Source organism: Carettochelys insculpta, chromosome 1 (assembly GCF_033958435.1).
Source record: "Carettochelys insculpta isolate YL-2023 chromosome 1, ASM3395843v1, whole genome shotgun sequence".
Lineage (NCBI taxonomy): Eukaryota > Metazoa > Chordata > Testudines > Carettochelyidae > Carettochelys > Carettochelys insculpta.
The window spans coordinates 3,232,852-3,248,411 of record NC_134137.1 but is presented as its reverse complement, the minus strand read 5'-3'; the positions used below and the strand labels follow the sequence as shown (position 1 = coordinate 3,248,411).

General features: G+C 46.3%; 1 protein-coding gene across 1 annotated transcript; it reads left to right on the top strand.

Moving 5' to 3' along the window:
* Positions 1 to 7,477: 7,477 nt before the first annotated feature.
* LOC142002008 (olfactory receptor 52M1-like) lies at positions 7,478 to 8,488 on the top strand. The gene has a single exon (XM_074977753.1). The coding sequence runs from the start codon at positions 7,529 to 7,531 to the stop codon at positions 8,486 to 8,488; it is 960 nt and encodes a 319-aa protein (XP_074833854.1). The 5' UTR covers positions 7,478 to 7,528.
* The last annotated feature ends 7,072 nt before the right edge of the window (positions 8,489 to 15,560 follow it).

Sequence of the window (15,560 nt, the reverse complement as noted above, 5' to 3'; positions counted from 1 at the left end):
ACAGTTACTCACTGTCAGGGGTAAAAAACTGTCCCTTATTTCCAATCGGAATGTGTCTGACTTCAGCTTCCAGTGATGGGGCCTTCTTCTGACTATTGTAAAAGATTAAATAGACTATTATATTTATATAAGATAAATAAAAGAAGTTATTCTTCTCACTCTCTCTGTCCCGCATTTTCACCAGTCCTCAATACGTTCATGTGGCTAATTCCTGAACCAGCTTAAATAAGGACCCCAGAAGTGGATTCAGTCAGAATCACCAATGCCATATGCAGAGGTAAAATCTGTCCTCTGCTCCAACTCACTACTCCCTTGTCTGTGCATCTGAGGATTCTATCATCGCTTTTGCCCAGAATTGCACAGAAAGTTCATGGATAGTCGGGTGTCCATACTACTACTACTTCTTAACCCTTGTACTCCACATGGAGCACAGGTCATCTGCAAGTCTCCTTCACTTCACTCTGTCTTGGGACAAAGCTTCTAGCTGGCTCCAGGAGCACCCCACTTGTTTTCCTTCAAATCTATTTAGACCTTTTCCATATTGTCTGAAATCTTCCTCTTTTGCCTTTTCCTTGCAGGTTCCATGTGAGGGCTTGACGGGCTATGCTGGATGATGGTATTCTGAGAGTGTGGCCTGGCCCTCCCCACTTTCTTCTCTTGATTTCAATGTCAAGTGCTTCTTGTCCTGCTCTGTTAAAAACCTTTTAGTACTCCAGGTCTCAAATCCATAAAAAAGCACACTCTTCACATTTGTGTTGAAGATCCGCAGTTTTGTCTTTGCAGGTATTATTTGTGAACTCCAAATGGGACAGAGTCTTGAATGAACCTATTGCTTTCCCTAGCCTGGCACTGATATCCTTATCTGTTCCTATATCTATGCCCACAATACTCCCCAAGTAGGTGAACTGCTCCACATCTTCCAGATCATTCCCTCCCAGTGTGATGGTCATGTTGTTGGACTGGTCTTCTTCTGTTTCTTGTTAATGCTCAGTCCAGTCACTGAAGCAGTTTTGTCCAGTGTTGTGACCTTTTCTTCCATGCTTTCACGTCAGAGTAAAAGGAGGGTGACGTCATCAACAAAATCAATGTCCTCTCACTGTTTGAAAAGTGTCCACTGAATGCCTCATTGATGGCCACCTGTTGTATTGTTCATAAGCCAGTCATTTTGACCAAGAACAGGAAAGGTGACAATAGGTACCTTTGTTTCACTGTTGACAGTATGCTGAAGGATTGTATTAAGACACCATTGTGAACAACTTGGCACGTCAAGGGTCCATACGCTGAACAAATCAAGTTAATAATTTGGGTTGGGATGCCATGGGTTACATATAAAGGTTATTTAGAGGGGTGAGTTCAACTGGAGCGACTGTTCTGTGAGCACTCTGAGAGTTGCTATTTGGTTAGCACAGGATCTGTTGCTTCAGAAACTGGTCTGTTCTTCCCTGAGCCATCTTTTCCTGGAACAGACAGTAATGTGATGCCTCTCCAGTTGCATTCCTTCAGGTTGCCTTTCTTTGGAAGCTTGATAATGTAGCCATGTTTCCAGTCTTGTGGGATCTCCTCAATGTCCCACATTTTCCCAGATAGATCATACATAATGTTGACTGATGTCTCACTACCTGCCTTGATTGCTTCTGTGGGGACGTCATTTGGACCAGATGCTTTTCAGATGGGCAATGGATTTTCTGATTTCTTCTTTTGTAGGTCTGCTGCTGTTAATTTACAGCGGCATATTTGTGGGTGGTATCTGGGGAGGTTCCCTGTGGGCAGGGCAGTTCAGTAGCTCGTCCAAGTGTTCCTTCCATCTAGTGAGCTGCTCACTTGCATGTGTTAGCACGTCCCTCCTTTTCCTGTATTTTTTTTTATTTTGAAGTATTCCTTCTAAAATAAATAATTTTCCTTTCAGAGAGATCTGTCCTGTATTTTCTTCCTTTTTGATGGTGGGAGAGGTCTCTTGCATTCTGCCTGATTGTGGACTTTGGGTTTCAAATAAGATGTGTGGTTGACTGGTTGGTTTATAACTCCAGTGCCCATAACTCTAAGATCAGATAGAGCAGCATGCAACAGCAGCAGCCACACCAACAGAGCCAGGACAATTCCTTTGCCCCCACTGTGAATGCCCTGATGTTCAAAGTTTGGTATCCTCAGCCACATAGTGAGTCCACAACCGATGAGCCTGTGCAATCTCAAGATGTCATTGTCAGACATGGTGGACTACCTACAATTAGTTATTTATTTATCACCATCCTTACCCCTACCAAATGTTTTGCCTGACATCCATAACATCCCTCACCACTTTTCAAAATTTCCAACTTGTCTTTATATCAATATTTCTTTTCTCCAATGAGTTACATATTGCATTTCCCTCCAACACCCAATTACCTCCTTCCCTAAGCCACTGAATGGGGTTTTAGCCAAATTGTCCACCTTATTGATCAAGGAATCATAAGTTTTTAGCCTTCTAAATACCAATTATCATTCCCGCATTGGAGCTTACTTTTTACCCCAAACAGTTTTGCTGAGGATTTGCCTCATCTTCAAGGAATTAACCCGTTTGAAAAACAAAGTTTCTGTAGATGTTCCGGATTGGGAATTTGTTTCTGTTTTCTGTTTCTCAATTTGAACATAATAAGTTCCGTTTGTTTTATTTTCCTTTCCCCCGTCATGCACTCCCTTTTTGTCTCTTCTCTAAACTATGCTGCCTCAGACTTTTCATGCTGTCCACACATTAAAGTTCCCTGATTTTCAAAGCCTGTCTCTGAACTGCCTTTCAATCTGCTATATCCATTACAGAGAGTGGGGGGTGGCCAAAACTGAGCACATACCCAGAGTAGGTATTTTCCCTCCCTTTTCTTAGGCACCTGAACACGGTCTATGTTTTGGCCAGTGCTGTAAATGAGCTGTTGTTTTCAGGGAGCTGCTATCAGTTATGACCATGAGATGGCTTTTCTGCTGGTGCTCCTTAAGATTTTCTGCACCACAATGTACTCTTTCTTGATAATCTGTCTTGTCCAACAACAACATCTTGAGCTTGCACAGGCTCATTGGTTGTGGACTTGCATGTGGCTGAGGACTCCAAGCCTTGAACAGCACGGGTGTTCACAGTAGGACAAGAGAATTGTCCTGGCTCTGTCAGTGCGGCTGCTGCTGTTGCTTTTCTGCTAGCATGAGCATCAATCAGGCATACGCGTCACTGCTCTTCAAAGTTGTCATACGCGTGTCATAGGAAAGCAAGCCAGCCTGTTCGGCCTTCTGCATGCTGCTCTAGCTGCTTTCGCTTTAATCCAACATGAGCAATTTGGCCTTCATGCCGTCTTTACACCTCTTGCGAGGCCTGCCTTGATTCCTTTTGCCTTGGGAAAGTTCACTGTACAGGAGTTGCTTAGGGATTCTTGACTTCTCCATTCGTATGATGTGCCCTGTCCAGCGAAGATGGACTTTCAGAATCATGGCTTTAATGCTCATGGTTCCTGCTTTGTCTAGGACTTCCAGGTTCATGACTCTGTCCTGCCATCGAATGTGCAGTATTGACCTCAGGCTGTATGTGTGGAAGTGCTCTTGCAGTTTCACATGTTTTCTGCACAAGGTCCAGGTTTCACATCCATACAGGAGACTGGTCAGGAAGACAGCCTTGTACACTTTCAGTTTAGTGGACTGTCAGATATTGTGCTGATTCAACATCCTTGCTGTCAGATGTCCTGGCAGACGTTGGCATGGATTTCTTTGTCAAGGGAGCCATCACTGGCTATCACACTGCCAAGGTACTTGAACTCCTCTTCTGTTTTTAACTCTGTTACTTCAATAGATATTGAAGTGGGGAGAGCAGCAGACCCTGGAGCAGGCTGAAACAGCACCTCGGTCTTTCCTAGGCTGATCTTCAAACCAAAGAGGCGAGTGGCATCAGCAAACTTGTTGACAATAAGCTGGAGATCAGCTTCCTTGTGTGCCGTAAGCGCACAGTCGCCAGCAAAAACAGCTTCAAGGATGAGCTTCTCAAGCATCTTGGTTTTAACATTCAAACGATGAAGGTTAAAAAGTGACCCATCAAGTCTGTATTTTATGTAGACTCCCTAACTGCGTGGCTGAGGATGCACATGAAAATGAGGTTGAATACCACTGGGGCCAGCACACACTCTTGCTTCAAACTGTTGGATATCTCAAATGGGCCTGAGGACTTGCCATTTGAAAGAACAAAGCCAGTCAAGTAATTGTGAAACAGGTGCATGAGGTTAATGAATCTTCTTGGGCAGCTGAATTTTGACAGGATAATCCACAGGGCTTCTCTGTTGACCGTGATATATGCCTTGGTCAGGTCTATAAAGATGATATATAGATCCAAGTTCTGCTCTATGCACTTTTCCTGGACCTGACGAACAGCGAAATCCATGTTAATTGTCTTGCATCCTTGGTGGAAACCCCACTGTGCCTCTATTAGGTTCTCCTCTGAGATGCTGGTGATCTGACTTTTGAGGATGACTCGAGCCAAGATCTTCCTAGCAGTAGAGAGAAGGGAGATGCTCCAGTAATTTCCACAGTCAGATTTGTTGCCCTTGTTTTTGAAGAACGAAATGATTGTGGCATCCTTATAGTTGTTAGGCATGTCTTCTTCTTCCCAGATGGTGGTCAAAGTGCTGTTAAAGGCCTCAAAGGACACTGGTCCTGCTTCCTTGAAAATTTCAGCAGGGATCCTGTCCATCTCAGGGGCTTTGCAAGAGCTGGTCTGGCTGATTGCCTTTTTGACCTCATCCATCGTAGGGGGCAGGTCAAGACTGTCCATCGTGGGTTTCTGAGGGATCTGGTTTATGGCCGCAGGATCGACAATGGAGGCCTGTTGAGAACGTTGCTGAAGTGCTTTCTCCACCTATCATTGATGCTACTCTTCTCCTTCAGGAGGGTCTTGCCATCTGCAGACAGGAGAGGTGTAAGACTTGGCTTTGAAGTTCTGAAGAGCACTTGGAGTTTTTGGCGTCAGCGTAGTATTGGACTTCATCAGCTTTTCTCTCCCACCAATCATCTTGCATTTTGTGATATACAGTCTGCACCAAACTCTGAACGTGGTTGAAAAGGTCATGTATGCAGATTGACAACCGATCATTTTGCCATAACAGAAATGTGTTCTAGAGTAACAGAGAGGGAGACATGCTAGTCTATATACTATCAAAACAAAAAGCAGCCAAGTAGCACTTTAAAGACTAGCAACATAGATTATTAGGTGAGCTTTCGTGGGACAGACCCACTTCTTCAGACCATAGCCAGACCAGAACAGACTCAACATCTAAGGCACAAAGAACCAAAAACAGTAATCAAGGAGGACAAATCAGAAAAAAATGATCAAGGTGAGCAATTCCGTTTTTCCTCTAAGATCTTCACCAGTCTTGGTGAACTCTCTTTTTAGTCCTAGTGTCGACTTGGCTGACTCCTTCACCAGGGTTTTAAACTGGTCCCACTTTTGTGTTGGGTCACCAGTCAGAGGTCCATGGGACGTCAGCATATCATCAAGGAGGGCTGCAAATTGCTCAAGATGACCAGTATGCTGCAGCTTCCCGATGTTGAAGCTTCCTGACGTCTGGCAGCCTTGAGCTTCTTGCGGTGCAGTGGTGTGATGTGCAGCATAAGGACCGATCTGATGAATCTATGATCAGTCCAGCACTCAGCTCCCCTCATGGCCCTGGTGATCTTAACTTCATGAATGTCCCACCTGCAACTGATGATGTAGTCAATCAGGTGACCCTGTTTTGATCTCAGGTGCATCCATATGGTCTTATATTCACCAGCCTGCCTGAAGAAAGTGTTAATCATCAGGTCATTTTCTGCACATAAGAGCCGTGTCTACACGTGCACGCTACTTCGAAGTAGCGGCACTAACTTTGAAATAGCGCCCGTCATGGCTACACGTGTTGGGCGCTATTTCGATGTTAACATCGACATTAGGCGGCGAGACGTCGAAGTCACTAACCCCATGAGGGGATGGGAATAGCGCCCTACTTCGAAGTTGAACGTCGAAGTAGGGATCGTGTAGTCGTTGCGCGTCCCACAACATCGAAATAGCGGGGTCCGCCAAGGCGGCCATCAACTGAGGGGTTGAGAGACACTCTCTCTCCAGCCCCTGCGGGGCTCTATGGTCACCGTGTGCAGCAGCCCTTAGCCCAGGGCTTCTGGCTGCTGCTGCGGCAGCTGGGGATCCATGCTGCATGCACAGGGTCTGCAACCAGTTGTCGGCTCTGTGGATCTTGTGTTGTTTAGTGCAAGTGTGTCTGGGAGGGGCCCTTTAAGGGAGCGGCTTGCTGTTGAGTCCTCCCTGTGACCCTGTCTGCAGCTGTGCCTGGCACCCTTATTTCGATGTGTGCTACTTTGGCGTGTAGACGTTCCCTCGCAGTGCCTATTTCGATGTGGTGCTGCACAACGTCGATATTGAACATCGACGTTGCCAGCCCTGGAGGACGTGTAGACGTTATTCATCGAAATAGCCTATTTCGATGTCGCCACATCAAAATAGGCTACTTCGATGTAGGCTTCACGTGTAGACGTAGCCGAGCTCAGCAGAAGAAGGTCATTGGCATTCTTGTTACCAATGTTGTGATGCCCAAGCACCTCTTTCCAGTTCCTACAGTCCTTACCGACTCTGGCGTTGAAGTCACTCAACAGGAAAAGCTTGTCACTAGGAAAATTTGCTTTTGCAAGAGATCCAGGCCCTCGTAAAAACTCCCTTTTGCTTCATCACTGCTGGTCAGCGTGGGGGCATAAGCATTGATGACTGTAACATGGCAAGAGGGGTTTGGGGGAGCGGAGCTTGATCAGATGTTCACTAATGTAAGTTGGTAGATCAGGAAGTTGGCTCAGAAGTGACATCTTGATGGCAAGTCCCACTCCATGTATCCTGTCTTCATTTTCTGGCCTGCCTTTCCAGAAGAAGTTGTAACCTCCTTTTGGCTCGCAGATGGACCCTTCCTCTGCAAGTCTGGTCTCTGTCAGGGTGGCTATGTCAATCTACAAACATGTCAGTTCTCTAGCTATGATGGCCACTCTCCTCTCAGGTCTCCTAGTGTTCTCCCTGCCCAAGAGGGTGCAAACATTCCATGCTCCAAATACCATCTTTCTTTTCCCTGTTTTTGACCATTGTGAGGGTAAAACTGCCAGCTGCAGCATGCTAGCCAGTTTGCTAGCCAACTTTTGAGACACCTTTTCTATTCCCTTCCTTCATTTGAGGGTGAGGAGTACTAATGTAAAATGTACCAATGCACAGAGAACCACCACACATAGAATTTGTAGGGTCAGCTTTTTAGAAACTGTATTGCTGAATAATGAAAATGTTATTTTTCAGTTTGTGAAGAAAGTATAATCTCCTTCAGTCATGAGAACAGCCACCAGTAGTGCATTAACATCTCATATCCACATTGTGTCTTCCTCCAGGTATTAACACTGTGACCATCTCCTTAGACACTGGGTACACGCAGAGAGTGTGGGGAGCTTAGTGTTGAAGTAGGAGACACCGTTCTGCATCAGAGTTGAACAGCTTCTACCCTACTCCATGTCAGATTCCAACACAACTGATTTCACCAACCCCTCCACCTTCATTCTGCTGGGCATTCCTGGCCTGGAGTCAGCCCATGTCTGGATCTCCATCCCCTTCTGCACCATGTATGTTATAGTCATCTTGGGAAACTTTGCCATCCTCTTTATTGTGAAGAGGGAGCCCAGTTTTCATGAGCCCATGTACTATTTCCTCTGCATGCTGGCTGTCACCGACCTGGTCCTGTCTACATCCACCATTCCCAAGATTCTGGCAATCTTCTGGGTCAATTCAAGGGAGATCAATTTCAGTGCCTGCCTTGCCCAGATGTACTTTGTTCACTGCTTCTCAGCGATTGAGTCTGGGATCTTTGTGGCCATGGCTTTTGATCGCTACGTGGCCATCTGCCATCCCCTGAGACATTCCACCATCCTCACGAACTCCCTGGTGGGCAAGATCGGTCTGGTCATTGTCTTGCGTGGCAGCATTCTCGCACTGCCCTATCCCTTTCTGGCAAGACAATGGACATATTGCAGAACCAACATCATCTCCCACACTCACTGTGAGAATATGTGCGTGGTGAAGCTGGCCTGTGGCGATACACGCAAGAGCAGTTACTATGGTATGTTTGTCCTATTCAGTGGTATTGCTCTGGATGTGTTTTTTATTGTAGTGTCCTATACCCAGATACTTAAGGCCATTTTCAGCCTCCCCACAAAGGAGGCCCAGCTCAAGACTTTTCGGACTTGCGGTTCCCACCTTTGTGTCATCTCAGCCTTTTACATCCCCATTCTCTTTGCCTCCCTGACATCCCGGTTTGGCCTCAATTTGCCCCTTCATTTCCACATTTTCGTTGCCGATGTGTACCTCCTGGTGCCCCCCATGCTGAACCCTGTTATCTATGGGGTGAGGACCAAACAGATCCGGGACAAGCTGCTCCAGCTGTTTACTAACAAAGGGATTAAAGATTTTTCATAAGGTTGTGGCCCTCAGAGACAGCTCCGTGCAGTGCTGCCAGCTAACAAAGTGCTGGGCCCTCTTCTCTGAATCACTGACTAGTCAGTTAAAGAGAGACTAAATCCTTTCCTGACCTTACTGTGCTTTCTCAGCATGACACGTGGGAATACACCTGTGTAAAACGTGTATGGTTTCCACCTTTCTAATTATATGTCTCATTGTAAGCGGACATCTGAGTCCCTCTCCCTGTTCCACCTTTTTCCTCAGAGCTGCACTCCCGAGCCATGTCTCCTCTCAAGTTCCCAGCAGCTTCTGTGGCTAACCCCTCTAGGGCCCACCCTTGTTGTTTGATCCTCTCCTAGACCCTGAAGCTCTTTGTGATGAGTTGCCAACAGGAACTGATGGGAAGGGTCTCCAGGGGACAATAACATAAAAGGGGAAAAGAGTACAGGAGAGGTGAATGCACTTCAGCAAAATGTTACAAATGGCACAGGAATGCACCATCTCACTGTGAAGTAATAAAAGGAGGTGACCAACCTAGCTTACAAGAGAAATCTTTGACAACCTTAAACTCAAAGAGAAGGTTTTTCAAGAAGTGGAAACTTGGACAGATGACCGGGGAAATTCATAGTGAGTTGGGTGTCTATGGTAATCTCTAAATCCTTTTCAGGGTCCCTGCACTCCAAAATACAGTGTCCTTGTCTGTGAGTCAGGCAGTAATCCCCATTCCAAGATGATACCTTTGCATTTCCCCTGTATTAAAACCTTTTGTGTCCATGGGCCCAGCACACCAAGAGCTTCACATCAGTCTCTGTTCTTGCCCTGGCCTCCCCACTGTAAGCACACGGCCAACCTTTGGATATTTTATGTACATTGTCTTTCTCTTTGTTTCCTAGGCATCAATTAAAGGGTTGAATAGCCTCAGCCCTAGCACTGATCCCAGCAGAATCCTACTGGAAACACCCCTATTTGCTGAAATCTCCCTGCAAGCCAGCCGATAGCCCATTTTACATCTGTTTCCCTTAGTAAACCAAAAGTATCAGAAAAATTAAGGTTTATTGCATCTGTGCAGTTCTCTGGATCAAACAAAGGTTCAAGGGTGAAAACCAATTTATTTGGTACAACCAGTTTTAAATAAATCCTATTGTTGATTGGCAGTGATTGGATTGTCACCTTGTCATCATTTGTAGGTTTGTGAGTTTCAGTGAATGCAAGAGTGATGCCATAGGGAGTCTGATAACTCCCAGCAGGTTCACCCATGGTGGCAAGATCAAGAAGAAGGGTTGAGATGAAGAACGATCCTAAAAGTCCTCAATGGCAGAACAGGAAGATGATAGAAAGTGTAATGCAACAACAGCTGTGAAGGTGGGTGAAGGCTGCAGCAGACAGAAGACTCCCAGTCATGGTGGATCCCATGCCATAGGACCTGGTCCTTCTAGCCCTCAAGAACCATGTGGTGGCTCCAGAGCAGTAGTACTCCCACGTTAAATGAAGTCATACACAGGCGCCTTTCTCTGCGTACTGCTCTGCCAAGCTTAAGCCCTGTGGAGATAGGTGAATGCTAACAGAAGCAGGGTTATGAAATCTGGATGATTTAGTCATGGACCAGCATGTTGGTGGGGGATGCATGTATAAATTGTACCATTTCAAGGGCTGAGGTGGTAGGAACAGTCTGGTTATTGCATCCATGACTGAGCCGCCCTATTTAGGATCTACTCTGCTCACCCCACATGGGGAGGGGCTTAGAAAAGGTGCCCTAAGCATAGCCCACCTCAACCACCCATCTGGAAAACTGCATCATCAGTGCTTATGCACCAAATCTAGTTGCTGAGGATGACTTAAAAGAGAAATTCTACACCCAGTTGGACACACTCCTGAAAGACATCCCCGAAGAAGACAAGATTAGTCTCTTGGGAGATTTCAAAGGCGGGTAGGAGGAGATGCAGACTTCTGGCAGGCTGCCATTGGAAAGAAGAAGTGGGGAATAGCAACTTCAATGGAGTTCTCCTTCTTTTGAAATGTGTGGAACTTGAGCTTGTCATCACAAAAACCTACTTCCATGAGAAAAACAAACATAAGACCACATGGCAACATCCTCCATTGAAACACTGGCACCTTATTCACTATGTCATCGACTGTGCTCAGGACCAGCTCAATGTCCTTTTCATGCATACAATGACTAGAGCTGATGACTTCTGGACCGATCGCTTCCTTATTCAATCCACTATGGTGATTAGAATTCACACCAAAAGGAGAAGTCAGGGAAACAGAGCTAACAAAAGATCAATGTACAAGGCTTGAAGGACCCCATCAGGTGAAGTAACTTCCAGCTAGGTCTCCAAAGGACGCTATCAACAGTACACCCTGAAGATGTGGAAGAACATCGGTGTAAATTGAAAAATGTCATCATTGCAGCTTATGGAGAAAACGCTGGCAACCAGTCCAGGCAGCCGCAGGGTTGGTTTGATTACAGTGATGTGGAAACTGAATGACTGACCTAGGCAAAAAGGAACACCTTTAGGGCCTGGCAAAGAGACATCAATGCACAATGAAGAGAGACGCATATGCCAAGGTAAAGGCAGAAGTCCAACATAAAACAAGGACTCTGGAAACCCATGAAGATTGTTATATGGTGGCTGGACTTGATTGCTGTTGATCTCATCCGCCCAGCCCGCTGTGGCTGACTTGCATGCTGGGATAGGCAATTCCGTATCTCACCGCAGGTTTCGGACCTGCCAACTACCCTCACCTGGTTTAGCCCATCTCGCAAAGAGGTATGTCGGGGTGTGGCCACTGCATGAGACAGCTTCTTGGAGCCACAGATGAGAGCTGGGTGCCAGGTGGGGACCAGAGATGCACAAACTGCCCCGAAGAGACATGACAAGTCCCCACACCAGAGGTACCACCCCTCCCTGGACACCCTGCACGCCCACACCTTTTTTTCCTGTTCATCCTTGGCCACGCAGTTACGGACCTGGACCCTGGAGTCCACATTAAATACAAACTTGATGGGTCACTTTTTGACCTTCATCTTCTGAATGCTAAAACCAAGACGCTCGAGAGGCTCATCCTTGAAGCCCTTGTTGCTGACAACTGTGCACTTATGGCACACAAGGAATCTGATCTCCAGCTCATCGTCAACAAGTTTGCTGAGGCCACTCGCCTCTTTGGTTTGTCCGTCAGCCTAGGAAAGACCCAGGTGCTGTTCCAACCCGCTCCAGGATCTGCTGCTCTCCCCGCTTCAGTCTTTATCGAAGGAAGAGAGTTAAAAACAGAAGAGGAGTTCAAGTACCCTGGCAGTGTGATAGCCAATGATGGCTCCCTTGACAAAGAAATCGATGCCAGGATCTGCCAGGCCAGCCGGGCACTAGGACGTCTGGGAGCGCGAGTGTTGAATCAGCACAATATCCGACAGTCCACTAAACTCAAAGTGTACAAGGCTGTAGTTCTGACCAGTCTCCTGTGTGGCTGTGAAACCTGGACCTTACACAGAAAACATATAAAACTTCTGGAGCACTTCCAAAAATGCAGCCTGAGGTCCATACTGCACATTCAATGGCAGGACAGAGTTATGAACCTGGAAGTCCTGGACAGAGCAGGAACCACAAGCATCGAAGCCATGAGTCTGAAAGCCCATCTTCCCTGAACAGGGCACATCACACGAATGAAGGAGTCAAGAATCCCTAAGCAACTCCTCTACGGTGAACTCTCCCAGGGGAAGAGGAATCAAGGTAGGCCTCACAAGAGGGATAAAGACTGCGTGAAGGCTGACATTGCTAATGCTGGTTTAAAACCAGATCAGCTACAGCAGCATGCAAAAGACCAAACAGGATGGCATGCCCTCGTATGACATGCATGTGACAACTTTGAAGAACAGCGCCACGTATACCTTATTGATGCTCATGAGAGGAAGAAAGCAACAGCAGCAGCCGCACCAACAGAGCCGGGACAATTCCCTTGCCCCCCTGTGAACGCCCACTCTGTTCAAAGCTTGGACTCCTCAGCCACATGTGAGTGCATAACTGGTGAGCCTGTGCAAGCTCAAAACATCATCGTCAGACACGATGGACTACCTACTGACTTGATTATCTCTTGATGTTGCTTCCAAATCTATTGTTGTATGATTGTATATCACATTATTAGCTTCTTGTTGTTTGCAAATGGATTCCTTAAATATTTGCTCCATTATCTCTCCTGCGACAGAAGTTGAGATGACTGATCTGTAATTGCCTGGGTTGTCCTAATTTCTACTTTTATACACAGGCATTTTAGTTGCCCTTTTCCAGTTTTCTGGAGTCTCTCCTATGTTCCATGACATTTAAAATAAAAGACCTAATGGCTCAGATATCTCCTCTGTCATATCCTTGGTATTCTAAGATACATTTCATCATGCCCTTGTGAATTAGGATATCTAATATGGAGTGTTTCATATTAACCTTTTCTCTCAATGTAAGCTCCTGTACTGCGACCATCACTTAAGCCTTAGTCACATACAGTAAGCCATGGGAATTCAGGGTATCTGCATGAGACCATGTTCTGCCTCACCTCTTCTATGCCATGTCACATTCCACTAAAACTAATGGACCAACTACTCCTTTATCCTATGGGGGCATTCCTGGCCTGGAGGCAGCCCATGTCTGGATCTCCATCCTCTTCTGCATGAAGTGCATCATTAGCTGTCTTGGGGAACTATACTCTCTTGTTCATTGTGAAGATGAATCTGAGCCTTCATGAACCCATGTGCTATGTCCTCTGCATGTTGACTGCTATTTATCTTGTCCTGTCCACATCCTTCCTGCCTAAAATTCTGAATAGCTTCTGACTGAACTCCAGGGAGATGCATTTCAGTTCCTGCCTCACCTAAATGTACTTCATCCACTCATTCACTGTTGTAGAGTCTGGAATTTCTGTGGCCATATCTTTGGGTTACCACATGGCCATCTGTGGTCCTCTGAGACATTCCACAACACTGACAAGCCCTGTGGTGGCCAATATTTGCTGGGCTGTCATGCTGTGCAGAGGTGTGTTAATGCTGTCCCATCCCTTCTTGGCAAGGCAGTAGCCATATTGTAGGATCGATATCATTCCCCACTAGTACTGAGAGCACATCGCCATGGTGAAGCTATCCTGTGGCATCTCTGTGGCACCCTTCATTGTTGGTATGGATGTTTTTTTTATCACTTTCCTATACTAAGATCCTCAGGGCCATCTTCTGCCTTCCCAAAGGGACACTTTTGGAAACTGAAGCTCACATCTTGGTTTCATATTAGTCTTTTTACCCTAGTTCTCTTCCCCTTTCTCATGCACCAGTTTGGCCAGAATATGCCCCTGTATTTCCATATTCTTATGGCCACCATGTACCTGCTAGTGCCCCTCATGCTCAACCCCATCATCTACACAATGGGGAAAAGGCAAATCTGGGACAGGTTGCTCTGGTTCTTTTCTCATAAGGTCTCATTAAGTTTTCTCCTTGAGCTCCAACACTCACACTGAACACTATGTGGAGCTGGCTGGTGACATGTTGCTCATCTCTTTCCTGTATCCAGGACCAGAGTAAGATAGAGGCTTGGAGGGCTGCAGCCTACATCCCTGGGATAAAGGGCCCTTTGGGCTGGGGCCCTGGGCTACAGCCTCTAGAGTTCCTGTCCTCCAGACCATCCCTGGCTGGAGGTGGCTCTACATGCTTCTTTCCCTCCCTGATTTCCTTCCACCGACTGCTGGAGCCATGTCACTGTAACTGTCACAGAAACCTTCAGTTCTCTTCTGCCCTCACTTAGAATTTTCATTCCCACAGCTGCTGTTGGCCAGGAATTGCAGCCAACAAGAGCTGTAGGAAGTGGTGTCCGTAGGTCAGCAGAGGCTGCCCAAAGCCAAATGGGAGCTGTCTCAGCTCAATGCCTTACTACCAAAGACCCCGCATTCACACCGTGTCTTACTGTACATGATAACTTCCTTATTTCCTCCCACAACCCGCACCCTAGCTCCCTCCCAGACCCTCACCTCCAGCCCACCACACCACACCCCTCCTGTCCTGGGCTTGCTCCCACTCCAATCTCTTGGCTTCAGTCTGCTGCCCCCACCGTCACTTCGGATACTTTATCCCCAGCCTCACCTCACAGCTCACACCCCCAGCTAGAGCTCTCACCCACTTCTGCATTCACATATTCAACCTCCCATTTTGGCCACTCCCTAGAGGATAAGGGTCCCCACGAAGTCTAAAAGCCTCATTTCCCATGTGTTAATCTTGCCCAGGTTGTATCAGCTACTGGATATACATTGTGAGATAAAGTCTTTATTGTGCTGTATTGGCCTGATAAATGAGCAACTTATCTATAGACCAACACCTGCTCTTCATTCTCCTGCCCAGAGCAAAAGGCGAGTGCATGAAGATTCCAGGGGAAGCCTGGCAAAATATAACCCTAACCATACATACATGTGGGGTCGAAACTATCTTTTCTTGCTCACACGAGAAACTCTGAAGACATTGTACAGCTCCTGCACAGGACAGCAGGACTTGGGTGAACTATAGTTACCTTCAATTTCTCATGCATCACCAACAATTATCTACCAGGTGTGACACATGGCAATTGTCCACTAGGCAGTTCATAGAGAGTTTGCTGCAAAATTTAATGTCAATAAACAATGATATTATTGCAACCAAGCTTAAACCAATCATATTTTCTTTTCCTTTCTGAATTAACATATTAATAATGGGTTTTAGCCCATCTGTGTTATGGGGTTTTGTTCGCAGTGACTCCTTTGGAAGGTCTTTCGAAAGTCCCCAAAGAAAGGTGCTGCACAGTATGATGAGAGTTACTGGTGAGAATTACTGATGCCTGATTAGTAAGCACCAGCCCTGTATAATACAGGAGGTGTTCCTATCTCCCTTCAGTCATCTGCCTGTCTACCAGCTATTCATCTTACCCATAATTGTCTAGCTAATGAGCTCTGAGCAGCCAGTTCCCTTCTGACTCAGACTGAAGTCACAGCTCTCTTCTCCCTTGGGGAAGGTCACTTAATTGCTGTTTACTCTGAAAGCTGGATAAATAGAGCAGACAATCTTGTTCTCTACTGCTTGAAGTTCAGATGCTGC

Bases quoted from the DNA above. Each gene is read 5' to 3' on its own strand.
- LOC142002008 (XM_074977753.1), top strand. From the start codon at position 7,529: ATGTCAGATTCCAACACAACTGATTTCACCAACCCCTCCACCTTCATT.